The sequence below is a fragment of the Geotrypetes seraphini genome, chromosome 1 (assembly GCF_902459505.1).
Source record: "Geotrypetes seraphini chromosome 1, aGeoSer1.1, whole genome shotgun sequence".
Taxonomy (NCBI): Eukaryota; Metazoa; Chordata; class Amphibia; order Gymnophiona; family Dermophiidae; genus Geotrypetes; species Geotrypetes seraphini.
This window is the reverse complement of record NC_047084.1, coordinates 463,095,766-463,123,663: the sequence shown is the minus strand read 5'-3', so window position 1 is coordinate 463,123,663 and position 27,898 is coordinate 463,095,766. Positions and strand designations below refer to the sequence as shown.

General features: G+C 42.4%; 1 protein-coding gene across 5 annotated transcripts in view; it reads left to right on the top strand.

Annotated features, from left to right (window-relative positions):
* PORCN (porcupine O-acyltransferase) overlaps positions 1-27,850 on the top strand; it is a 51,171-nt gene extending 23,321 nt beyond the window's left edge. For 4 of the 5 annotated variants that reach the window (XM_033923365.1, XM_033923358.1, XM_033923351.1 and 1 more), the window contains exons 7-14: positions 7,026-7,040; positions 8,495-8,620; positions 8,742-8,842; positions 12,999-13,075; positions 20,184-20,247; positions 23,749-23,834; positions 24,783-24,893; positions 26,774-27,850. In XM_033923365.1, coding sequence (XP_033779256.1) covers positions 7,026-7,040; positions 8,495-8,620; positions 8,742-8,842; positions 12,999-13,075; positions 20,184-20,247; positions 23,749-23,834; positions 24,783-24,893; positions 26,774-26,875 — 682 coding nt within the window. In that variant the 3' untranslated portion in view covers positions 26,876-27,850. The remainder of the gene's footprint in view (positions 1-7,025; positions 7,041-8,494; positions 8,621-8,741; positions 8,843-12,998; positions 13,076-20,183; positions 20,248-23,748; positions 23,835-24,782; positions 24,894-26,773) is intronic. The other variant, XM_033923372.1, reaches the window with a different exon arrangement.
* Positions 27,851-27,898: the final 48 nt, after the last annotated feature.

The following is a 27,898-nucleotide window of genomic DNA, read 5'->3' as shown; positions in this document are numbered from 1 at the left end:
CAGCTAAATAATTCAATCCACCTCAACCAGACATAGGAGAACTCACGCACCATTCACACACCCTCCAACCAAAAACGTCAAAAGAAAAAAACTGTTCGACAACCTCCTAGCCATTCGAGCTGCAACACTCGACCCCCAACTCTACAACCAATTGACATCGACCACAGACTGCAAAACCTTCAAAAAGAAATAAAAACCCTTCTATTCAAAAAACACATAAAACCGAACTAACACAATCAGAACTGTCCCAAGCATCACCTGCAACTACTCCATATGTACTTCTGATGTCATGACAATTCAGACATAATTTATGTTATGTTATGTTTGGAATATAAGAAAATTTTCACTGCCTGTTTCTATTCTGACCATTTATTCCGTTTCATGGTCATTACAAAAAATATTTTTTTACATGGGGGGGGTGTCAAAAAATGATGGGCCCCGGGTACGCCACTGAAGAGCAGTGTGATTTAACTGTTGCTAGTTAAACCATGTTCCACTAGTCTGAGAGACGGGAAAATAAGGTGACTTATTCAAGATCACACACATATTATTCAATATGTGTGTGATCTTGAATAAGTCACCTTATTTTCCCGTCTCTCAGACTAGTGGAACATGACTGACTATAAGAAAATATTCAATAACATCCCATACTCCTGGTTAATAAGTTGCCTTGAAATATACAAGCAAACCCTGGATTGATTGAGTTTTACATTCACAATTAAACTGGTAGATTACATTCCATCTGAATTACGAAGATGTCATTAGGATCCAGCAAGGAGTAGTTCAGGGAATTCCCCCTCGCCACCTTTGTTTTGCATAGCACTGAAAACTCTTGGGATACAGATTTAAGGCCTGATAAGTGCCCTAGCTACCAATATTCAGAGACGCTATCTGGATAGTGCCACTGAATAGTCTTACAGAATCTAATCTAATCTAATCTAAACCTTAAGTTTATATACTGCATCATCTTCATGAGAATGGAGCTCGACACGGTTTACAAGAACTTAAAATAGTGGGTAGAGAAGAAGAAAAAGTATTACATGAACTTATGTGTAGAAGGGGGAGAGAAAGGGGGGAAGGATAGAGCTACAATTTGCTGAAAAGCCAGGTTTTCAGTTGTTTGCGGAATAACTGAAGGGAGCTCAGGTTCCGCAGCGGGGTGGTGAGGTCGTTCCAAAGACCTGTGATTTTGAAGAGAAGGGATTTTCCCAGTTTGCCTGAATAGTAGATGCCTCGTGGAGAGGGGAAGGCTAGTTTAAGCCTTTGGGCAGTTCTGGAGGAGTCAGGACTGGAGGAGTTGAAAGACAGTGGGATAAGAGGAGGCAGGATTCCGTGAATGATCTTGAAAGCCAGGCAGGAACATTTGAAATGGATTCTGGAGATTATTGGAAGCCAGTGAAGTTTGGCAAGGAGTGGGGAGGCATGGTCAGACTTGCGTTTTGAGAAGATCAGTTTGGCTGCAGTATTCTGGATTAGCTGGAGTCTTAGAGTACTTTTTTTTGCTAGATTTAAGTAGATTTACAGAATGCTTTGAAATATTCAGATAGCACAGGGGCAGAGTGTGGATGTTCACCTAACTCTATGGATAGTCAACAATATTCAACTGCTGTCTGGGTAGATATGCAAATAAAGTTAGACCAGCATGTTTATCTGAATAGCATGTGACTATCACTGTCTGTAGAACAGTGTTACCACTGAATAAGCATGGTCAAGGGTCATGGATTTGATTACTACCTTTTCTGTGGATATAATCAAAGCGGTTTACATATACTATATGCAGGTACTTTTCAGTCCGCTCCCGCGGTGGCCCTTAGGTCAAAAAACAGTGTTCTAACTGAGACTAGCCTTACCTGCGTATGTTCTGGTTCAGCAGGAACTTGTCTAACTTTGTCTTGAATCCCTGGAGGGTGTTTTCCCCAATAACAGCTAGATCTCAACCCCACATTTGCAAACAGTAAAATTATACCCCAACAAAGTGCTGATCACTATTTGGATAGCAGCACTGGAATATGTGGAATAGCTTTAAATGTTATGGCCAGCATTTAAAAAACAAAACAAAAAACAAGCTGGCCGTGGCATTTGAATACTGTTCTGTTAGTCTTAGTTTAAGAATCATTAGTGTAAAACAGTTAATATTGCATCTACTGTTTGACCATGACTTGAAGCTTTTATAGCTCATTGGACTGTTAGTAGAATATCTGAGTAGTGAAGGGCTTCTCATATGGCATCATGATGACATTTGGCTTTGCACAAATCGTAAGACAACTTTCCTTAAAGGAAAACTAAGCAAAACTGACATCTCTCCAACTGAAAGTTGTAATACAGAGAAATTTGAGCAGGTAAGCGCATATAAATCAAGAAGCAAAAAAAGTTCACAATCTAGCACAAATTCCTGAGAGAATAGTTTCAGTCTTCTATAATATTCTTTGCTGATCTTAAGTGTTTTAATAGTATGTGGCATAAGATACAAGTTATCAACTTGTGATCCACATGTTCTTCTACAGTTTTAGATCTCAAACAATTGGGTATAAATCCAAGAAAACTCCTTCTATAAAGACTTGAAGATGTTGATATTTCACATCCCAATAGCTAAAGGATGGCATGGGTTTTACAGAAATACCCAATAGTATCAACAAATCCAAATACAGTAAAACCTTGGTTTGCAAGCACAGTTCGTTCCAGAAGCATGCTTGTAATCTAAAGCACTTGTATATCAAAGCGAATTTCCCCATAGGAAATAATGGGAACTCAAGACGATTCGTTTCACAACCCAAAAACTTTAATGCAAAACACTATACATACTTGTATTTCAAGACATTGCTTGTATATCAAGTTAAAATTTAATTAAAGGTTTTGCTTGTCTTGCAAAACACTTGCAAACCAAAGTTAGCACACTCTCTAAAGTTAAAAAGGGATAGATTCCGTACAAATATAAGGAAGTTCTTCTTCACCCAGAGAGTGGTAGAAAACTGAAACACTCTTCCAGAGGCTGTTATAGGGGAAAACACCCTCCAGGGATTCAAGACAAAGTTAGTAAAGTTTATGCTGAACCAGAATGTATGCAGGTAAGGCTAGTGTCAGGGCACTGGTCTTTGACCTAAGGTCTGCCGTGTGAGAGGCATGATGGACCACTGGTCTGACCCAGCAGCGGCAAATCTTATATTCTTATGAAGTAATGAAATATGAAAGAGAACAATCAAAACTGGTCTCTGTCCTTAACCTTAGACAAGTGTTCTGAGGAGTTGAAGGGATAAGTGAGAACCTACAGCACATGTGGTGGAAAATCCTCTTTTTAAAAGCCTGATCAGCAAGCAAGGAAAAACAATTGGTTAAAGCAAGATATGATGGGAAATAAAAAGTTACTTTGGCTTTCATATGTATATTGAAACCCAACATAGGAATATCCTAAAAGATGAGAAATTGGTCATTGCAGTACAGAGTAGTGGACTGTGAGCAAAATTTTTCAGAGCCAGCATAAAAAAATTGGTAAAATAGACAAATATAGATTCTGTATCAGAGAACTTGAAATGGAAACTTTGTTACTCATCTCATTACTGTGTGTCATACTTTAAAGCAGGGGTGTCCAACCTTTTCGCTTCGCTGGGCCGCATTGGCCCCAAAAAATGTTTCCGGGGCTGCACATATGCGCAAACACTGCAGCAAGACAGAGGAGGGAGCCGGCAAGACGGTAAACACCAGGGGGCAGCAGAGGAAATCACTGCATCGCCCTCGACCGGAGCCACACAAAATACTTCATGGGGCCGCAGGTTGGACACCCCTGCTTTAAAGTCTTTATGCAGAAAGACACAATAAGGTAACATGACTTTATCCATTGGAAACAAAAAGGTCCTTTTATTAAGGTGTACTGGCCCCTAGTGAGAAGTTGCAAACTGAAAAAACACCATGAATTCCTTCTCTCACACCAAGCAGCATCATGGGGTAAAGACCTAGAACAATTACTTTCGCCCACTACTTATGAGGAATTTAGGAAACGTCTAAAAACACACCTGTTCCTAAAACATCTTGACAACTGATCCACTTATCTCTTTCCTCTCAATAGCGACCTACTGTCTTTTTAATCACTTTTCTCCTCAACAATGAATTTCCTGTCTAATTACTTCTCTTTCTTCTTCCCCTCTTGAAGTCAGTCAATTTGTACCTTTGCTTAATCTTTTGTAAACCGCATAGAACTTCACGGTATTGTGGTATATAAGCTGTTATTATTATTTTAGGGCACGCTAACGCGTCCATTATTGTCTATGGATTCGTTAGCATTTATCGTGCACTAAAACGACTAGCGTGCCTTAGTAAAAGGACCCAAAATGTTGTATTAACAAAAAAAAAAAATGGGATCAACCCTGACAATTGTGGAGAATTTTTTAGTGATTATAACCGAGTCCAAGATTAATTAAAATTTGTTGAAACGCCTGTCATAAATTCTAAGCGTTTTACAATGTTATAAACAAGGGGGAGACTTAGAAGGGCATATTGACAAGACAAATTAGAGACTAGACATGAAAACAATGGGTAAGTAATGATGAAATACAATAATTACAGAAAAGTGTAAGAATATGAGGAGGTTGGGAGGAGAAGTTCCTCTTTGTTAAAGAGAAGATCCTTTTTATTTTTTTGAAAGAGACTGAAAGTGGAGAGAGTTAAAGAGAAGAAGAGAAAAAAAATGTAATACTGGCAGCCATTGTGATGATGAAGAATGGCATTGAGGATAACTTTCATAAGTATAGGTGTTTAAACTTTGGACAAAAAAATATTGGTTGACTCTGAGCTCCTAAACTGAGGTGCTTTAAATTGCAGGGTGTTGGGGCAGGAAAATGGAGGTGGGCCAGATGTAGGGGTGCCTAAGTGAACTTCCCAGCACCTAACTAGCTGCATTAATTTAAGGCAGGCACCTATATTCTGAATACTTTTGTTTTAGGCATTTTCTGATTATAGGTGCTTAAACTTAATGCCTAACCTGGGTGCCTTTAATAAGGCCCTCAACATAAGTATTGGGATCATTGCTAATAAAAATGTCAGTACCCAGTATGCAGGGTATGGAGAATGAGATGATCTTCAGGTTACCAAAAGACGTTATTTTTTATCTTGTACAACGCTTTGTAGAAACGAAAAAGCGTCATCTTTTTTTAGGCTTCGACAAATCCGTTCTGTTTCTCAATTCCTTAACAATAATTCTCTTAATATTCTTATCCACTCTCTCATTATCTCAAAGATTGATTACTGTAATGCACTTTTTAAAGGCATAGCTCAAAAAGAAATCAAACGTTTACAGATCATACAAAATACTTCGATTAAGCTCATCTTTAAAGCCAAAAAATTCGATCATGTTACTCCTCTCCTTAAGGAAGCCCATTGGCTTCCTGTTGCCCACAGAATCATATATAAACTTAGTTTGCTCACTTTCAAATCTCTTTCTTTTAAAACTCTGGCTTTTATTTATAAATTATTAATCCCTTACACAACGAATAGAACACTAAGATCTACAGAACAACAATTATTAACAATCCCATCTCTTAAAATCATAAATACAAGACGCCAATTTATTTTTTCTGTTACTGCACCCCAAACCTGGAATTCTTTACCCTACCACTTGAGACAAGAAATCAATTTAGAAAAATTTAAAAGTAACCTGAAAACTTTTTTATTTAATGATGCCTTCATAAATCAACAATAATTTCATTATAAAATAATTCCAAGACTCTGTTTTACCCCTCCCTCATGTACCTTCCCTAAATGTTTTCCCCATCTGTATATGATATTGTAACTTCTAGCCCTTCTCTTTCCTATGTGTGTCTAGTATTGTTAAATTTGTCATCAGTTTAGTCAACATTCTTTAAAGTATTAATTTTTTATATTGTAATTTTATTATGTACATCGCTTTGAATTAAGATAAAGCGATTAATCAAACCTAAATAAACTTGAAACTTGAAACTTTAATCAAAAACTGAATAAACAATAAACGTAAGTAGAGACTAAGATAATGTGGTGGAAAGAGAGAGAAATTGTCCCAGTTTGTCTTTGGTTTCCCCTGGCCTACTTAAGAAGGCCTTTTGCCTTATTGGCCTTCTTAAGTACAGTGCCTTTTGTTTTATTGGCCGTATGTGTCACAAGCTGTGAGCTCTGGAAAGAGGCTCTCTGGCACAATGCAAGCAATGAGATGAGGTTGCCCTAGCATTTGACTGAAATCATATCAACATATCTTGCCTTTCAAGTGAAGATTTAGACCTATGTGCTATTTGAGGCTAGATTTATGTGAGAACCCCCCCCCCATCCGATTAAGTAGGGATCAAATTTTAGGTTTAATAGTTTGCCATTCTAGCTTGTGTAGCTTATACTTAAATGCAGCCCTAGTGCTATTTGGAGGCATTATGCAGAGATAGACAGAACTGGGGTGGGGCAGCGGTATTTTAAAAAAGTTTTTCCTTTGTGCTTTCCTCTTGTCTCTGAGCTTCATTGTTTATCTGGCTTTCACAGTTTGGTGGGCATTTTTTTTTTTTGTTTGTTTCTTTTACATGCTTTTGGTTCATGGATTCTGACACCGTCAGTAAGAGACACAAAGCCAGGTACCTCTTCTGCCCTTTGTGTCTATGTTTAGGAAAGTGGGAAACAGATTAATAACATAGGGAAAGCTGCGAGATGGAGGGGTGTGTCTGTTTCTGGGGTGGACAAGTTGGGGTGGGTGGGAAGAGGAGCGTACACGTGTCTGTATATAACTTCCAAGTACCTTAATTTTTTTTTATTTTTTTTATTTTATTGTAACCCGTTCTGGGCTTCTGGGGAGGACAGGCTATAAAAATGAACAAATAAATAAGAGCAGGTTGGGGGGGGGAAGTGTATGGGTATGACTGTGTGTGGAGGTAGATAGCTTGAATTAGGTGGTTGTAAGTATGTCTGGGTACTGGGGCAGGTTGTCTGTGTACACATGTGTATCTCTATCTTTCTGGATTCCCTGCAGATCTTTTTTTTTTTTTTAACACCTACTTTTTTTCCTTTCTTTCCTGTTTCTTCAGAGGCCTTACTGTGAGGTGAGTCTGTCGCTCTTTGAAATGTGGGATGTCCTGTAAGTCAATGGATATCCCTGAAAGATTATGAAGACACAGTCAAAGGCAGGAATATAAGAGGAACCTCAACGAATCTTCTTTCTGTATAGGAAGCAAGTCAAAATTTAGGAGCCAGTGCCAGATCTTTTATCCCACTCCCAATCCTGCTGTTCTCACCAGTTGAAGACAGAAGGAGGGGGAATCCTATCTGAGCTCTTATCATGGCTTCTGTAGAGCCTGACTTAACTAAAGGTGTTTTCACATTTTCTACTTAAATAAAATAGATAAGGCTTAGCAAATTTGTCCTTAATATGCCAGTGTCCTGCAAAGGTAAAACTGGCAGCCCCCTCCCCAACAAACCCATGTCCCTTCCTCCTTTATGTAACCATCTCAGCTACCCCTCGCCACATGGGAATCTGGCTACTCCCAACCTCCCCATCTAGGCTTGAGCCCAATTAATCTCCCTTCTCACTTTGCAGCACACTAAAGGTTACTGCGGTTGCCACCAAAACAGATTTTGCATCGTGCGGCTCTTGGTGAATTTGAGACTTGGCAGACCTGGTGCAAGAGTTGCTGCTCATATTCGCTAAGAGCCACACAGTGCAGCGAGATAGAAAGAAAGAAAACTTCTTTTTTTTTTTGTAAATCTTTATTAGTTTTCAATTATTAACAGTGCAATACAGTGAATTTAAACATAAACGAATCAAACAAAAGCACTTTAAATATACAAGTATTTCAACAACAAACAGAAAGAAAACTTCTGTCTTGGCAGCGGCCGTTAAAAGAGGGGTATGAAACTCTTGGGCAGGATGGGGACATGTTTATAAGCAAATAAGGCGGTGTTTTCAGTCTGGCAGCAATGCAGATGATTTGTGTAGATGGATGATGGGGGTAACCAAATCCACTCTAGGTCATCAGGGCTGCGAATGCTGCTTTCTATCCCCCTGCTCATTGCCCGCTGCTAGTTGTGGACTTTGCCTCTTTTTTTTTTTTTTTTACAGAAATTAGAAATGGGTGTGTGTTAGATTCCTGGGGTAAATCTAAGGATTGGCGAGACCCTGCCTTCAGGTCTACCATCCATATCTGTTTCCTATTGCCCTATAGACCACATTCTCAGCTTACATAGGGGGCTTAGTACTAGAAAATGTATCTGCTTCAGCATTTGTGTAGTTTGGAAGGGGTACGGGACAGTGATGCTCCTTCATGACTGGCACTCAGTTGGCTCCTCTCCCTACTGCTAATGTGACTTCCTACAAGTTGCCTATACTAATGCACTTGAGTATAGAGAGCAGAGATGGAGAAATGAGGTTTGATATAATGTGCTTTTTCTGTCTTATTTTACTCTTCTCATCACAGTCTCTTTCCCCACGTTTTTCTATATGTTTGTTTGACTGTGTCTTGTTGCCCTGTCTTCCTTCTCTCTCGCCCCCCCTTCATAGGTGGCTGCGGGCCTATGAGAGTGCTGTATCCTTCCACTTCAGTAATTATTTCGTGGGCTTCTTGTCAGAGGGGACAGCAACCCTAGCAGGGGCCGGCTTCAGCGAGGAGAAGGAGAATGTGAAATGGTGCGTATATGCTGGAGCGAGGGAGGGATTAATTTGGGCTATAGATAATGAAAGAGGAGTGACAAAATCTTCAAAGTCTCACACACATGCTTTTTTTTTTTTTTTCTTGCCTCCCTGGCAGGAATTTAAGGGTCTCCCGGCCACTGAATGTGGAATTTCCCCGGTCAATGGTAGAAGTGGTCACCAGCTGGAACCTACCCATGTCCCAGTGGCTACACTCCTGTAAGAGCTTATTTTACTCTTGCAGGGAGGTGGGGTTGGGGGAGGACTGGTGCTTCCATCCATCTGATGCTGGATCGTTAACAGTAAATATGTGTTATTACCTTTTATAAGTAATATGTTATTACTTATATTTGAGGATCTCTACAAAACCTGTCAGCTCAGGCACTCAAAAAATTAGTACAAGCTGGGTTTTTGAATGCACAAGCAATGCCAGGACAAATATCGATAGGATGCAGCAAGCAAAACAGCAAAAAGAATGGTAGGGCTGAAATTTAGTGTGACAAATCCACTGAAAATTAAGTGGGTCACTTTTCAGTTATTTCTAAGCTGATCTTCAGATGATTTATCTACTTAAATTATCGTATTTGCCGGGGTATAGGATGCACTTTTTTCCCCTCAATATGCTTAAAATATGGGGTGCATCTTATGCGCCTGGTAATCAAAATTATGAGTTGAAATTTCAGTCAGTCTAAAACTTCTGGTTTATATTAATATACCATCACATTGTTTCTGCTCTCTCTTGGATGCCTCGAGGTCTCACAAGTATGCATTGTACACATGCGTCATGTTGTTTCTGGGTTTTGTGGATGAAAATTAAAAGGTACCTAACTACAGAATCTTTCTCTGTTTTTATTCTAAATTCTCTATTAGTTCCATTTCAGTTTCCCTTAAATTTACAAGTTCAATGATGGGGTGGGAGGGAGGGTATTTTTATTGTTACATGTTGTATAAGTATTGATTATATGATAGATAAGGGTGGGGAGGGGGGGAGATAAGAGAATATTATATGTAACATTGTTGATTATTAAGTGATTTATTTATGGTTATTTGTATGGATATGTTATCACACTTATTATAAGTTTAAAAATGAATAAAGAATTTTTTTTTTAAAAAAAGGTACCTAATTACAGTGTTCCCTAGTTACATTTTTTGTAGACATAAATAACTATAAAATTAGTACGGTAAATCATTATGGAAATTATGTAGAAATTTATTTTTTTTCTTAAAAATGTGTATAAAAAAGGGGGGTGCGTCTTATATGCCAGCAAATACGGTAGATCTAATCTACAATTTATAAGTCACTCTATGCCTAAATAGGTTCAAGGTGACGTACAGTTTGGATGTTAGGCAAACAGATTGCTTATAACCAAATAACTTATCTACTGTAGTTTAGGACACCTAGTGGTTTGCAGTCTTACCTTAAGCAGACAGCTCTAAACATCAGTTGTTATCTGTTAGCCTTCTCTCAGAACATCCCCTGACTTAACCTCATAACTGTTTCCAGGACACTTCACTGTCTGGCGGAAGAGAATGTGTATTTTCAGTGTCGGTGATTTAGGCCGACAAAGTTAACCACATAAATTGGTTTGAATGTCAACATCTTAGGAATAATTTGGACATCTCGCTGTTGCTGTGTAGTTCCATGGTGTCACCTCATTTTGAATACAGTGCTCCCGGTCATTCGCAGTCGGCGATTCGCAGTCCCGGTCATTTGTGGTATTTTCCGACAGCGAATGACCGGGAAGGAGAGGGATAGCCGGAGAGGCAGGAGAGAGCAGCTGGAGTGCCGGCGAGTGAAGGAAATCACTCGCGGTATGCTCCAACCGCCTCTTCCTGCACTAAAGTCGGGCCTCACCAATCAGGAGCTGCGTGTCAAAGCAGCTTCTGATTGGTGAGGCCCAACTTTAGTGCAGGAAGAGGCGGTCGGAGCATACCGCGAGTGATTTCCTTTACTCGCCGGCGCTCTGGCTGCTTTCTCCTGCCTCTCCGGCTGCCCTCTCCTGTCTTCCCCCCCCCCACTAAAAAACGTATTCGCGGTTTTTCAAGATTCGCGGGGGTTTCTGGAACAGAACCCCCCGCGAATATCGGGGGAGTACTATGGTTCGTACGTTATAAATAAGAAAACCAAGATGGATAAATCCCAAAAAACAAACAAGGACGGGGGTAGGTGATAGCTGTGTTAAAATCAGCAGATAGGTGAAAGAGAAGGAGGACTGAGTCGCAGCTTTTGATGTATGTTATAGAAGGCAACGAACAGCAAAAGCCAGATTGAAGTGGGCTGAGAGACTGGCTCGAGATAGTTACCCATCTGACTTGCTGCTTCTCTGAAGAAAGAGATGAGTAAACGTGGAATGGACTTTAATTTGGAATCTGAGTTCTTCCAAGTGACTCAGTCTTGCTACTTTAGGAAGCAGGGTGCTGAACTCGGTGGTACATCCTATACTCTTATTCAGAATTACACTCCCCCTTCTCCTCCCATTGGCAAGCCAGCAATGGCTTTGGTACAGCTCTTTCTTTCAGCAGTAGCAGATCAGCATGGTATTCCCCTCTTCTACTCCAGCCCAGCTGTAAACCTGTTCATCAATTGCCTATCTGTTCCCCTCTGTCTTTTCTGCTTCCCAATATCTTCTCTCTCTTTCTACCACACAGCACAGCATTTATCTTTTCTCCTCCTTTCCCATCCTCCCTATCTGCAGACACATTATCCTCTTCCATATCACCTTGCTGATCCAAGACCTCGGTATCCTCAATGTCTTCAGGCCAAAATTATTTTAAAAATTGGAAGTGGTTTGTGAGCTGGTATGTACTCACTAAGAAAGAAATAAAACGTCTTCAAATTATTCAAAATACTGTCATTAAAATTATTTCAAAAGCACATAAATACAATCATGTCACACCTCTTCTGATCAATGCTCACTGGCTTCCTATAGATCAGGGGTCTCAAAGTCCCTCCTTGAGGGCTGCAATCCAGTCGGGTTTTCAGGATTTCCCCAATGAATATGTATGAGATCTATGTGTATGCACTGCTTTCAATGCATATTCATTGGGGAAATCCTGAAAACCCGACTGGATTGCGGCCCTCAAGGAGGGACTTTGAGATCCCTGCTATAGATCATCAAATTTCCTATAAAATAATGTTGCTGACTTACAAGACCAAAACTTCCGGCCAACCTGATTTTATTAACAGGCTATTAATCCCCCATACCCTCCCCCCATCGTACATTACGCTCATCTAATCAAAACTTGCTATCCATCCCCTCTTTAAGATACATTAACACTATGCGCGCTAGCATCTTTTCTGTTACGGCCCCTACCATCTGGAATTCAGCACCAAATTATATAAGAGAAATTACATCCCTGGATAAATTTAAAAGTAACTTAAGGCCTTTCTTTTTAAAGACGCTTTCGGTGTATAATAGTCCTCCTTAAGGACGGTAATGGAAATCTGTTCCTTGCCATATTTTAATCATGTTAGCTTAATCTTACATTATTCTAGACTATATATTTTTTTTGTTCCCCTTCCTTTTGTTTCGGTCCTTTTCCCCCCTCTATCGGTAAGTTAATGTTTGTCAGTGCGTTTGATTGTTTGTAGCATTGTTTGTAATTTGTTTATGTCCTATCCTCCCCCTCTATCTCATTTCCTCTTATATTATGTAACTTTTTCCCTACCCTCCCTTTTTTCCCTCACAGTCACGTCTGTCTGTATATGTCTAATATGTTTTCACTAACTTTCCTAACACACCAATAACTAATTCTCATTTTTTTCTATTTTAAACAAATTGTTTTTAAATTGTTAACCGGTCAGATATTTGTTTTATGATCGGTATATCAAAAACCAATAAACTTGAAACTTGAAACGTACTTTCTTTTTATACTTTTTTAAAAATATTATGTAAAACCGCTTTGAATTTTAATAAGGCGGAATATCAAATTTTTAAATAAACTTGAAACCTGTACTCAACAGACAGACCCCCCCCCGACTCCCCCCCGCCATTCACATAGGTTTCCTGATAATTTGTGTGAGGGGCAGGACCTGTGAGTGCATTCCAGTTCATGGCTCTTACTCTGACTTTCCTGTTGCTGCTGCTGCTTCTGTTGTGGTCTCTGGTAAGTATGATGACTCTATTTCATTAATAATACCCAGGGTGGTGCCCCATTTACTCCTCATCACTGCATATGGGAGGAAATAGGATGAGGGCCACTGCAGAAATCTTTATTCTTATTAAACAATCATGGCTGAGCTCATCACTGGCTGACAGATCAGAGAACGCTGCATTATGAACAGTGTGAAAAACAACCTGGAAATATAAGTGATATGATATCTACTTTGTTTCTTTCTCTTTCCTTCTCTTTTCCCTGTTATTTCATTTTTTAGATGTGTTCCAGAATGTGCTGAGCCTGGGGACCTTCTCTGCCATTATAGTGACCTATACTGCCAGCGCTCTTCTTCACGTGAGTGTCCATCACAGTCGTGAGACCGCAAGAGGATGTGAGTTAGAACTTCCCCTCTCAAGTCCTTCTTCTCTGCTTGCTTTGTAGCAGTGAGGAGAAGGTAAGATGGGGAAAATCTGGCTTCTCCATTCTAATCTGATTTTTTTTTTTTTAAATATATTCAGTGATAGTAAAGATTCAAGCTGAACCATCTGTCTGATTAAATTTGGGAAGCTCTGCCCTCTTCACTCCAACCTTTTTGGCAAATTAAAGAGTGTCAATCTATCCAGAACATTAGGAGAGAGGACAGTTGTATCTTCAGGCAAAAATCTTTGGGATGATATTGGCATGGAAAGCTAGCTACAGAGGGTGTCAAGCCAAAGTGACATTTCCACACACTACACCCACATGGCTACCTTCCTTTAAATTAACTACAAGAAAAAGGTACAAGGGTCTTCCATTCAATAAAGATACCCTTGGTCAATTTCGCCCATCCAGTAAACCTATTATTTAGATGACTTGATGGGAGACTTGGTTAAATGATGATATCTAGAGCTGAAAGCTAATATAATCTTACATCTCCAGCTTAGCATCCATAGAAATTTCCCCAACAATAGCTGCAAAGAATGTTTCTCTTTACAGCTGACCGTATAAAACACGTAGTCCTTTGGGAACTTGCAGCAGTCATTTTTACTAGTGATACTGCACAGGGAGGAGCATAGGAGGATCACTTCTGCCTTGATTCACTGCTGGATCACCAGGGCTTAAGGTAGGCCCAGGAAAGGCCTCTCTGCTGGTTCTGATAGGTGGACATGGTGGTTGCATAGCTGGTCAGGACAGGTCCTGATACCTCACCTCAGGAGAGGGAGGGATTGCTCCCATTGTGGCTCACCCTATATTTGAGTATATACAGTACTTTGATAAGGAAGGAGACCTTGCAGTCGGGTATTAAATTATTAAATAGTGCATGTAGAATCAGTCATTGTAGGAGGGGAAGATGAAAGTAGAACAGTGCCCACTGTTCTACTTTCATCTTCCCCTCCTACAATGACTGATTCTGAATGCTCTATTCAATAATTGAATACCCAATTGCAAGGCCTATGGGGCATATACCTTTAAAGAGGCTCCACTGTCCAATGGCAGTAAACCAAATTTTGTAAGTAAGTATATATTAAAACTAATACATTTTAAAAGAGTGGGGTGTGTGAGGGGGAATGATGGTCTTGATAGCTAAGCTTAATCTAAACCTTTCTTACTAAGGATCAAACTGCCAGTGAGGGCAGATATAGAAACATGAAGGCAGATAAATGTCAGATGGCCCATCCAGTGTGCCCATCCACTATCTCCTCATCCTAAGAGATCCCACGTGCCTGGAGAGCTTGTTGGCCAGTTGGTGGTGTTAGCAAATGTCAGTGTTGTCAATCTTGGTGCCTTAAAAATTTTTCCAATCTTTTCCCTCCCACCCCTCAAATGTGTCCTAGGGGTCGATCAATGAATAGGTACTTGCTGACAGGACTAAAGTTTGTTCGTGACCTGATTAACACATAGGAGTATATGCAGTTTAACTGTAATTTTTAGATCAGCCTAGTTTGCAATTTGGGATGCTGTCCCAACAGTCTTCTGAGGGCATGCTACTTTCTTTCTTCAGCCTTTAAAGAAATTAAGCAAGGAAATCTCCCCTCTGTAAAATTTCAACCATCAACTGGAAAAGAGCATGCAAATGGAACAGGAAGACAGTGAGCACACCTGGCAAAAGCAGATTAAAATTAGAGGAGATGAAGCCTATAGAGCTCCCACAGGGCTTTTTATGAGGCTGACAAAGATACTCTTTTTTTTTTTTTCTTTTTACAAACATGCAATCAAACCACCCTAGTTGTTGCTATGGCAATTGAGTCATTCCAGAATGGAAGAACAGAATTAACAAATTGAGGCTTGAAAGCAAGGCTCAGACTGAGTTATCCAGCCAGATGGCAAAGTGATTATCTGATTTTTACAGGGCTTTCCAAACTTCAGAGCTCGCAGTAGATCAGGGATTCATATCTCACTGGGCAGACTTTAGGCTAGGTGAGGAGGTGCCTGTAGGTATTAATAGACCCTACTTACATGCAACAAGATGAGCCGTTAAGAGGGTAGTTCTGTGACCTAGGTACTTCCTTCTATATCCACAAATGTTATGTGCCAATGTGTTTCTTAAGCGCTATTCTGTAAATATGAGTGATGCACAAATTTGTGCACACAAATTAAATACTATTCTGAGATGTACATGCAACTAAATTGACTCAAAAACTAATTGGTACCAATAATTGGTGTCGGCAACAATTTGGATTTTCATATGCACCTTTCTAAGTTATTCTATAAAGATTCACACAGAACCCCTATAGGACACAACTCCAAAAGGGGGTGTGGGCAAGGGTGAGCTGGGGACTTTCACTAAAGATAGATTACAGTCAGTCCCCAGTTTAAGAATGCCTGACTTACATCAAACTCCTATTTAAGAACCGGGGTCCTGCCTCTCCCTTCCTGTCTAAGTGCGGCCATCCTCCTCCCTTCTGTGTCCCAACGCACCCCTTGTCATCTTTCTCTCCATTCTGCATCCCAAATTTATGCATCCCGCAGGTGTTTACCTGCTCTGGCCAGCTCCTTCCTCCCATCACAGTTCTTTTTGCACACGGGTGACCCGGCAGCCTGACCTTTCGTGCCTCCCACGAGTGTTTACCATCTCCTGGCTGGCTCTCTCTTCTCAATGACACTTCTCTTTGTAAAGCTGGGCTGCTGGTTCCAGCACGAGGCTCACAGTTGTCCCGGATGCTTTTCCTCATGCCAGAGGGAAGGCTTCCGGGTCAGCTGCGAGCCTCATGCATGAACCAGCGGCTGCGGCTTCACAAAGAGAAGTGTCACTGGGAGGAGAGAGCTGGCCAGAGGAGGTAAAAGCCCACAGGAGGCACGAATTTGGAGGGAAAGACGACGAGGGGTACATTGGGACACAGAAGGGACGAGGAGGGTTGCATTTGGACAGGAAGGGAGGAAGAAGGGGCGCATTGGCACAGGAAGGAAGAAGCAGAGTCGTGTTGGGACACAGAAGGAAGGGAGGGAGCACAAACTTTGGACAAAGGAAGGAAGGAGGGAGCATGAACGTGGGAAATAGGATGGGACAATGGAGAGAGTAAGGGAAAGAGATGCTGAGGTAGAGGAGGGAATAGAAAGGGAGAATTGTTGGGCATGGGTGTCTGAGTGAGAGGGAAAGAGAGTGCACATGGGGAAATAGAGGTGAATTGGGAGGGAGAAAAATATTGGATATGGTGGTGGGAGAAGCATGGGGAAGAGAAAGATGAGTGGGAGAAATGTTGGATGTGGTGGAGAGGAAACAGTGGGACAGAAGAACAAAAGGTAAGTATAAACCTCCTATCTTTTCTTTCTATTTAAACTTTGTTTCTTTAATGTTTTTATAGACTGTGTACTGTACAGGATCTGAGTTACATACAAATTCAACAAGAACGGTATAAAAAGTTCTTAACCCAGGAACTGCCTGTTAGGGATCTATGCCTAACTTATAGGCCAGGATTTACCCCTGGTTTCAGTTGCTGTAAATCCTCACGCCCAAAGTTTGGCATGGAAATTGGCTCTTAAGTGCTGTTCTATAGAATAGTGCTCAACATTAATTTTTTGCCTGTGCCATTTACTAAATCTAGTCCATAATGTATATTTGGAAGGGGGGCGGAGCATGAGCAGGACACAGGCGTGTCTCCTATTTGCACATGTATCTTACACAATAATGTAAATTATGTGGGTACCTGTTGCACTTAGATGTAACATTTACACCAGCTCTATGGCTAACATAAGCACCTGCTCCTAAACGTTAGATGCATTAATAGGCAGTTACATTAGTATCCTATAAAGCAGTGTATCACAAACTGTTGCTGCAGCACATTCCAGGTGTGCCACGAGATGCCGGCGAGGAGGAGAGGTGCCAATGCCGGCTAGAGAGGTATGTCCTGTAGTCAGCCTGCGCCTCTTCTCCTTACCTCCCCATCTACAGAAACCCTCCCCCCCCCACTCACTGTCAGGAATAGGTGGCTCATGGCCACAGCAGGAGGGCATCTGCATGTGCGCGGACATTGACGTGATGACATCACACATGTTCATGACGCCATCGTGTTGATGTCCGCGTATTTCCAGGGTCCCTCCAGCCGCGGCCCTGAGATTAGTGTGCCACAGATTAAAAAATTTGCAACACACTGCTATAAAGGAAAGGAGGAACCTAACTTCCTTTTATAGAGTAGGCTCCTACCCTGTACCCTCTGAGCACTTAATTGTGGGCACCTTGTTACACAGTTGTGCCCTAAAAGCTTAAATAACAAAACAGTAAACTCCCAGTCAAACATATGTAAGATATTGCTGAACTTTTTCCCCCTGTTAGAATTGTTTAATGAAGTTTCAGCAAAGAAGAGACTTCCTGCCACCTAATATTCAGACCCTAATACCACCAGATCCACCCACAAATTAAAATTATCCTTCCCCTCATTAAGAGGCATCTCCCATAAAGGAAAACTAGGGACTTCCCTTCCCTTCAGAATCACCAAGCTCTGGAACAACTTTTCCTCCCCTCTTCGGAACCTGAGTTCCCTCCAACTTTTCCGTAAACATCTGAAGATCTGGCTATTCTCAAAAATCTGATACTTTCTCCATCTCTGGCATTCTAAGCCCTCAAAAAATCTCTTCATACTTGGTCCTCTAACCCTTCACTGTAGTTCCTTTCTATCCCATCTCCTGTAAACCATGCTGAGCTCTATGAATGTGGAGATGATGCAGTATACAAACCTAAGGTTTAGTTTAATTTAGTTTAGTTTAGTTTAGACCGCAGGAGATAACCAGCTGTCTCTCATGGTCCATGGCGAACCTGCAAATTCAATGCCAGTACCATAATCTGGCAGCCATCTTTGACTTTCCATTTCTTTTGGCCTGCTGAGACATAGCCGGCCAAGTCAGAGCAACCAATGATAGATCTGCTTTTTAGGCAAGTCCATCTTGCCACTGAACATTGGCGGTGACCAGCTATGTTGTCCGACAGAGCTAGTTACTGTGGTATCTGTTGGACGGGATAGACTGGGAGATAGCTGGCAATCTCCCACTCAATATCGACGGATACCGGCTTTGTGCTATTTAGCTGACTGGGGGCTGGCTAAATAGCACTGGATTAGAGAGACTCTCTAAAGATAAGTAAAAGTTTTTCCACTTTCATATTTGTTTTCCTAATGAATTGAATGACACACTGTATACCTATTTTGTTTTTGAAGAAGTGATAAACTGGTAAATTGCTGAAATAATTTATAGTTTTTTGTAATACAATTACCGTGTTTCCCCGATGATAAGGCAGGGCCATCAAATAAGACAGCCCCCCCTTTTTAGAAAAAAATGTAAAATAAGGCACCCCTCCGCAAATAAGCCACCCACCGATACCTGCGCTTACCCGAATCGGGTGGTACGGTGGGTGACTCCGTGTGGTCCCTGGCACCCCCGACACGATCGGGGCAAGAGGGAGCTCAAGCCCTCTTGCCCCCCCGACTCCCCGACACGATCGGGGCAAAAAGGAGCCCAAGCCCTCTTGCCCCGCCGATTCCCCAACTCCCCGACAATATCGGGCCAGGAGGGAGCCCAAGTCCTCCTGGCCCTGGTGACCCCCCCCCCCCCCCGCTAGTTGTTCGGGCCAGGAGGGAGCCCAAACCCTCCTGGCCACGGCGACCCCCTAACCCCACCCTGCACTACATTACGGGCAGGAGGGATCCCAGGCCCTCCTGCCCTCGACGCAAACCCCCCTCCCCCCAACGACCGCCCCCCCCAAGAACCTCCGACCGCCCCCCCAGCCGACCCGCGACCCCCCTGGCCGACCCCCCCAACCCCCTTCCCCGTACCTTTCTGTAGTTGGCCGGACAGACGGGAGCCAAACCCGCCTGTCCGGCAGGCAGCCAACGATGGAATGAGGCCGGATTGGCCCATCCGTCCCAAAGCTCCGCCTACTGGTGGGGGCCTAAGGCGCCTGGGCCAATCAGAATAGGCCCGGGAGCCTTAGGTCCCTCCTGGGGGCGGGGCCTGAGGCACATGGGCCCAACCCGACCATGTGCCGCAGGCCCTGCCCCCAGGAGGGACCTAAGGCTCCCGGGCCTATTCTGATTGGCCCAGGCGCCTTAGGCCCCACCAGTAGGCGGAGCTTTGGGACGGATGGGCCAATCTGGCCTCATTCCGTCGTTGGCTGCCTGCCGGACAGGCGGGTTTGGCTCCCGTCTGTCCGGCCAACTACAGAAAGGTACGGGGAATGGGGGTGGGGGTGTCGTGGGGGTCGGCCAGGGGGGTCGGGTCGGCTGGGGGGGCGGTCGGAGGTTCTTGGGGGGGGGGGCGGTCGTTGGGGGGAGGGGGGTTTGCGTCGAGGGCAGGAGGGCCTGGGATCCCTCCTGCCCATAATGTAGTGCGGGGTGGGGTTAGGGGGTCGCCGTGGCCAGGAGGATTTAGGCTCCCTCCTGGCCCGAACAACTAGGGGGGGGTCGCCAGGGCCAGGAGGACTTGGGCTCCCTCTTCTTCATGGGTAAATAAGGCATCCCCCCGAAAATAAGCCCTAGAGCATATTTTGGCCTTCCAAAAAAAATAAGACAGTGTCTTACCATCGGGGAAACACGGTAATAGTAGAAATTAATGTGAATTGAGCAATTTTAAATGGTTGGTTGGTATTTTTTTTGTAGACTCATTAGATTGGTGCTCTGGAAGCTAAGATATTGAGGTCTTTTTTATTTTTTTCTCTCCACTTTTTAAAAATGTATTTGAGTAATTCATCAGGTTTGAGATCCTAGTATTACTTATTTCACAGTATGTGATTTATTTAGTAGTGCTGCTATACCTGCCACCACATACTGGATCTGAGAGGTGGTCTGGCAGGTCATTCTGCTAATAACCACTGGGAAAACTTCTTTCCCCCAGTATGTGAGGAAACAGTTGTATGTAGGACAAGAAGGCGAGATGCTGCTCCCATGATTTTTCTAACCTGGGATGATATTCTGAATGAATTATGGCACATGTGTGTAATGTTTAAGAAAGTTAGATAACAATAGTGAAGTGTCTTTGCCTTTTCTCTTTCTTTCAGGGTCTTAGTTTTCATCTGGCAGCTGTCCTTCTGTCACTGGGGTTTATCACCTATGTGGAGCATGGTAATTTGAGATGCATCAAATCTTTTCCCGTGTGCAGTTCTACACAGTGGTATTACAGGGCTCCTTAGGCAAACTATGTTTCAGACTTGTAGGGGTCCCCTGATAAGTGTACTCTACAATTATGACGATCCCATCTGCACCCTTCCCAGAACAAACTTATAAAAGCATGTAAATGGCCAAAGGGAGAACAATTTCAAAAGCCATGCGTGCCAGGAAACACCAATGGATCTGAAGGTGCACACAAGATAGTGCACACTTGTAAACTGTGTGCCGTAACATACACTTTTCAAAATCGTTCTACAGACACACCCATGACACACTGTCTAATGAATGTGTCATCTCATTTTCAGGGTGGATTAAAAAAAAATGCATTATTATTATTATAAATTAAAGTGAATGACTACCCTACTAGCATGAGCCCAGTCAGCCTTTGCTATTGCTTCTGAAATGGTTGGGCTCAGCTAGCATACAAAACCATTTTCAGATTCTTTGCTCGCTTCAGTAGTGACGCAAACTCCCTCCATTAGCTGGCATGTTGTGAAGCATCACTGAACCCTGCAAAAATGTCACGCAGTACCTCTATAATAAACAGATGTATTAAAATAACATCAACTTCCATAGAGGAAGCAGAAAAACAACTTCCTATGAATAGGCAACCGTGTAAAAATGGTTAGCAGTGTTATGTAACAAAACTGATTACAAAACCCTTACATACCTTCCCCCTCAGCTTGTAGGTGATGTCTAAATCTTCATTTTTAGCAATGGTCTCAAATTGGTTATGCTTTATTATATTTGAATCCAAAAGTTCCAAAAGCAATATTTAATAATCCCAAGTGATTTCTAACAGTACATTCCTTACACACCTCAGGGTTTTACATTAATTTAAATCTCCTCTCAGAACTTCAGCGGTGCCATTCAGAGCTCAACGTTTTTCATAGCTCTTAAGATTTATGCACCAACATTGTTATCCTTTTATCCAATAGCAAACTTTCATTCTCTCAATGCATCATGTCTTTACTATGCTATTAAATCCTAAAATTGCACTTAATGGGAGAGGAAGTGACATTACCGATGTGGCAGGTCATGAGGGAGTGAAGCTTCAAAGGGGCTACGGTGAAAATCACACTTTGCACTGCGAGAGCTACGATTTTACCCTCTATTTGTGATCCTTCAAGTTTGGAGAGAGCACTATGTCCACACGATGTAAGTTGGATGCCTCTCAGTTCACTGGTAGATGATTGGGAGTGGTTGCAGAAACTCCCGGCACTTCCCTGCGCATGTCCAAGATGGCGATGGCCTCCACAGTGGAGCCCCGTGTGAACCCAATTACGTTTGCAGATGGTTTGCACAATAACGAGCAGAGACTGTCAGATGCTGTTGATTTTGTGGACATGCCTGCCAGTCTGCAGGAAGATATTCTTAATGTTCAATCGGATATTCAACAGGCAATTTTAGAAATTAAGCAGGACTTGTAGAAGGTTTCCCACCGCCATGAGGAATTGGAAACCCCAGCCCCAAATGATTTAACAGCGCATTCAAATAACATATGAGAGAAAGTGCCTACACCTGATTTACCAGTCCAGCATAAACTAGACCCATGTTTGGAAAACTTTCTGGGGTAAAGTTTGCAGGCTGGTGCTATCTGCCTCTATAACCCAATCCTTATTTTATGTAGCGTACATGGCGGTTTGGACACCTTACAAGGTTTCTAGGTTGTCTAACCTAGAAACCTTGTAAGGTGTCCAAACCGCCATGTACGCCCTCTCGTATTTTCCTTGACAAGTTGTTCCAGGAAGCAGTCGCCTATAGCATCCAGAAACTTGGTCTCCTACCGCAGCCAGAGGTGTCAAGGTTCCAGTCTATCCCTGGATAATTAAAGTCACCCATGATAACTGCGTTGCCTCTTTTGCAGTTGCGTTTAATCTCGTCTGTCATTTCTCCATCAATTTCTTCGGGCATGTAATTGAAAATATGTCTCAGAATAAGTTAAAAACACTGTTATCAGCTCACACAATTGCTTATTCAGAACAGTTTTAAAAGAGGTATTGGATACATTGAAGAAAGCTTTGTTACACTTATAAGGACTGTCAGAGGTGACACTTTCAAAGCAATGTCTGTAAGAGGTTATAATCACTGTCTCTTCATTAGTCCATATGGTGATAGCATATTCTATTTTTTTAAAATATATTCATTTAGGCATACTTTTTGTATTTTATATTTACTATACAGGGCTCCCCCGCGAATTTGCGATTCATGGTCCTGGTCATTTGTGGTATTTTCTGACCGCGAATGAACGAGCAGGAGAGGGCAGCTGGATAGGCAGGAGAGGGCAGCCGGAGTGCCAGCGAGTGAAGGAAATCACTCGCGGTATGCTCCGACTGCCTCTTCCTGTACTAAAGTCGGGCCTCACCAATCAGGAGCTGTGTGTCAAAGCAGCTCCTGATTGGTGAGGCCCGACTTTAGTACAGGAAGAGGCGGTCGGAGCATACTGCGAATGATTTCCTTCACTCGCCGGCGCTCTATCTGCCCTCTCCTTTCTCCACAGCTAAAAACCGTACTGTATATGCTTTTTAAAGAGAACAGAGGGTACTTATCTGCATTTGTATTGGGGGGGGGAGGCTGCTATCTCTGCCAACAGGAATCCATACTTCGCCAAGAAGCTGTTTCTAGGTCAGCTCCTCCCACTAAAGTGTGCTTCATTCAAAAATGAAGTCATTTGAACACATCCAAAATTCCTTTCTAAAGTAGTTACAGAATTCCACATCAATCAAGCCATTGTTTTGCTGGCTTTCTTTCTGATGCAGCAGAGGAAAGGCCCTGCCAAGGCTGGCTGCAAGCAGCCTGCTTACAGTGCTGCCTCTGCTAACTGGCTGCCACTGCTTTGAGTAAGTGAGAGAAGGGGCGTTGGCAGGACAGGATGACTTTCTACTGCTTCAGGAAAGGGGGGGTTGTCAGGACTGGCTGTCAATGCTGCTTCAGGGACCGAAGGGAGGGAAAGAAGTTTGTGGCTGCCACTGATACATCAGGGGTTTGGGGGGTTGTGGCTGCCGCTGATGCTTCAGGGGCTGGAGGGTGAGGGGTCTGTGGCTGTCGTTGATGCTTTGGGGGCTGGAGAGAGGGAGGTACTGGGTGGTTTTTGAGTCATGAGTGCACGGCGTTGGAGGTTGTCGGGTCAGAAGCACAAAAATAATTTTGGAGGTTGTTGGTCAGGAGCGCAGGAGACATTTTTGCCAGTTGGTTGAGAGTGCTGGTTAGTTGCATACCGGTTAACTGGGATTCTAGTGTATTTTTCTTTTTTGTAATGTCCTTATGTTCACCACCACTCTAATATTGCATTCTTAAGCTTGCATTGTAGGATTCAGATGCATTTTACAGCAGTGATTACAAACCTCTCAATACATATCCCATTAGAGAGCTTACTGTGGAGTGGAGGAGGGTTGGAAGAAGAGAAGGAATCTAAGATGAAGACCTAACATTTTATCTCTTTTTGCTTTATCGCAGTTCTCCGCAAGCGACTTGCTACCATCTTCAGTGCCTGCATCCTCTCAAAACGCTGCCCGCCTGGCTGTGCCCATCAGCATAAGACTGTGAGAAGTCTAAATTGTTTTCTGTATTAAGAGTGCTCTTGACCAGCAATTGGGGAGGGGGAGGTTTAGAGGGAATAGTTCTTACAAATAAACCAGCCCTACCTGGGCTATGATATTTGCAACTCCTTACGGCTTTTCTCATTTTAAATGCCTGTTCCCTTCCATCTTATCCAAGTTACTGATGATGTCATCAGTAATGCGGCAGAGTGAATTCACAGGCAGACAAGGCCGAAGCAGCATGTTTAGAGTACTGCTGGCCTGACGCTGCTTAGGAAGGTATGTAGGGCTCATTTGCGGTCGGCAGCATTTGGATGGGAGGGAGGGAAGGAGGGGGGTTTGGCTGCGCAGTGGAGGGGTGCTCACTCAAGGGTTCTGCACAAGAGATGGTAGGAGGGAAGGGAAACTGTCGGCAAATCCCAGGACTAGGGCTTATTTTTGGGGTAGGGCTTATATTAAGCCCTACCCCGAAAATCCTGCTAGGGCTTATTTTTGGGGTAGGTCTTATTATCGGGGAAACATGGTATTGATGAAACTCCGAGATTTCTAAATTCTTGATGGGGAGAAGCACTGTTGACCATCGCAGCCTGCTACATGAAAAGGTTTGATTTAAATTGCCCTAATAGTTAGATTACAGTGAATACTATGCTTATACTGTATAAGATATCACCTGTAGTATCTTATAGACTGATCATCTGGGTAGGAACCACTTTCTAAGCCGTTTCTTTGTTTTTGCTTCTAGAGGCTAATGTGATTATCCAACAAGCACTAGACAATATATATTTTATACTGTACGATCTACTTATTTTGGGTGCCTGGTTTATCGTTACATTATAAATGTGTGAATCTTTATTATAATCTTTCAGCTAATTCTGGTTCATGAAAATGTTTTTATAAAGCCCTATGTTAAACTCCTGCATTTTTCTCTGCCGTTTTTTTTCCTCTCTTTAGAATCTCTGGGTGTGGGGTGTTAATATTTTCTTTGGTATTCTGGCAGTCTTCCATTTAACCTACCTTGGTTCCCTATTTGATGTGGACTCAGAGGACTCCACAGAGGAGCAGGTAAGAGCACTGGCAAAGCCCTGGGACAGAGGGAGAATGATAAATACATGAATAATGTATACAAAATAAATATCGACCACAGATGGGCTTAATTGGACATATCACATTGTAAATTGCCACTGATTGGAAGGGGATAGTGGACAGCAGGGACCTATGCAAATAAATTATTAGGTTAACCGAATCTTCCATTATTATTATGTTATCAAATTGGTTAGCCTTTCTTATTTCTGTTAGCATTTCATTCTCTCTCTTTATTCTGCTTATCTCTGGGTATGAGCAAGATAAGATGTATCTACTCTTTGGGATCCTGCCAGGTACTTAAGTCCTGAATTGGCCAGGGCTGGAAAAGGGATTGTGGGTCATATGGTCTGATGCAGTTCTTATGTATTGTTGCATTCTATAGAAGTAGAGCTGATCCCTGCAAAAATTGGAGCTGAATGGTCTTGCCGCAAGAGTTGTATGCAACTGCATGGCAGTCTGACATCACAGAGGGAGCACATGGTTTTGGCGCACTGTTGGGCTATATCTCATTCAGTGATTATTTTATGGATAATTATAGCCTTAGTCTCATGCAGACTTTTCAAGTGAACCTGTATAGGTAACAATACAATTGAAATGGATTTTATTTGGCTTTGGATCTATTAACCGCCGTTGTTTGTTTGTTTATTTATTATTTTTTTTTTTTTGGGGGGGGGTATGAATAGATTCACCCAAAGCCGTTTACAATACATTGACTCGTAATCAGGTATTCTGAAGTATTTTTCCTATCTGTCCCGGCAGGCTCACAATTTAACTGTGGTACCTATGAAGAAATTAAGGGCTCACGCACCTTTTTAGTGTGAGCTAACCCCTGCACTAGCCGAAAAACTACCGCCTGCTCAAGAGGAGGCGGTAGCGGCTAGCACGGCTGGCAAATTAGCGCGCGCTATTACGCGCGTTAAACCACTAACGCAGCTTCATAAAAGGAGCCCTAAGTGGCTTGCCCAAAGTCACAAGGAGCAGGCTGGGATCAAACTCACAACCTCAGGCTACTGAGGCAGCAGCTCTACCCACTAGTTCACTCCCTCCCTAATGCTAGGGTTTGTGATTTTCTCTGTGGGTATATAACATAACATAAGTCTTTATTTGTATACCGTGCAAATGCCTTTCAGTTCTAGGCGGTTACATAAACTGGATACATCAAAGAAGAAAATGTAACAAAAAAAAATTAATTTAAACATTTAAATTTATAATATTAGGCACATATAGTATCTATCCCAGATTATGAGCACAGTCTCCAGGGGTGTCAAAGTCCCTCCTCGAAGGCCGCAATCCAGTCGGGTTTTCAGGATTTCCCCAATGAATATGCATGAGATCTATTAGCATACAATGAAAGCAGTGCATGGAAATAGATCTCATGCATATTCATCAGGGAAATCCTGAAAACCTGACTGGATTGCGGCCCTCGAGGAGGGACTTTGACACCCCTGGTCTACGCTAAGGTGCCTAAGAAGAAAATTGAGAAAAACTGTTTATACATAATTAAAATAGTATCAAAGAACAATAAAAGAAAGAGAAAAGAAAAGGACAATCAAAAAAAAAAAAAAAATACCTAAGGAACAACAACATTTGTATGCTAAGAGATCAAGAAAAATAAATAAACAGTAAACAATGGATCTAGCAGTAAAATAAATATAACCAAAGATAAGTTAACGAATTAAAATAAAATAAAAGATTTTAACTAAGGTGAAAATAACTTAGTAGCTTAAATTAATAAAATATCCCTGCATTTTAAATATGTTCCAGAGTCACTGTCCACTTTATGTAGCTCCTCCAATTTGTATATATGTGTATGTGCCCTATGCTGGGTTTCTTCTGATATTTCTCTTCTCTCCTGGTAGGGCTATGGGATGTCCCATACTATCTATAAATGGTCAGAGCTGAGCTGGGCCAGCCACTGGGTCATCTTCGGTTGCTGGGTTTTCTACCGCCTGATCAGCTGATTCTGGATGAAGAGAGGAGGGGGTGCTGCACTGAGAGAAGCCATTAACATCAACGCAGTGTGGGTGGAGAGCTGGAAAGAAGTGGAATTTTACAGTAATGTAACGGAAAAGACTCCCCCCCTCTTGCAGCACTTTCCCTATTCCTCACACCCTCTGCTTCCTAAAATGGATCTTCCTTCTCCTTCATCCTCTCCTGGGGCTGGCATTTCTACTTACATGTCGTGAATATTTCATAGTGGGTGTTACCCATCTTCTGAGGCTGCCTGACCGGGAGAGAGGGGGGGACTGAGTGTTTACCTGCTCAGTAGCAATCAGCAGGCATCTACCCTCTACCTCCATGCCGCCCTGTTCAATTTGGGAAGGCTCAGGTTTTATTTGCCACAATTTTTTTTATTGCAAGTATTCAGTCAAGACTGGGCCCAGCAGTGCTGTAAACGAGAAGGATTTGTGCATATAAATGTCTGTTCTAAAGAGAGAATTGGAAAGCAAAGAAAAAGGACATAGAAAGACTTTGCTGTTCCTGAACAAGAACAGGCCTGGAAAAATTAGAGTGGGTCTCTTTATCCCTTCCTTGGATACTGTACAGACCTTGTTAAAGTAAGAATGAAGACTCAAAGGGGACATCTTCCCTGGGGTGAAACTGGTTGACTGAGAACTTGGAATGGTGGTGTACAGGAAACTACATTTATGTTAGAAGAACAATGTGACTCTAGCTGTTGCTGCCTCCCTGGTAATGGAGTGGAAGAATAATGTCCAAAAGTGGGGAACTGGGAGGAGAGGGATACTACCTGCAGCTGAAACAGGCCTCCTTTAAGGTCTACTGTTCCCTCCCCTCCTGAGAAGGATGCAGTGTATACTTTTTGTTGTGGAAAAACCAGGAGCCCCCATTCATGTTCACTGCCCTTTCACCAATCCATGGTTACCATGTAGAATTTCATAAGAGAGCACCTTTCTTAAATAAAGTAATAAAACGGACATGTTCTTCTGGTTTGTGCTTTTCCTTGAAAACCATCGACATTGCTT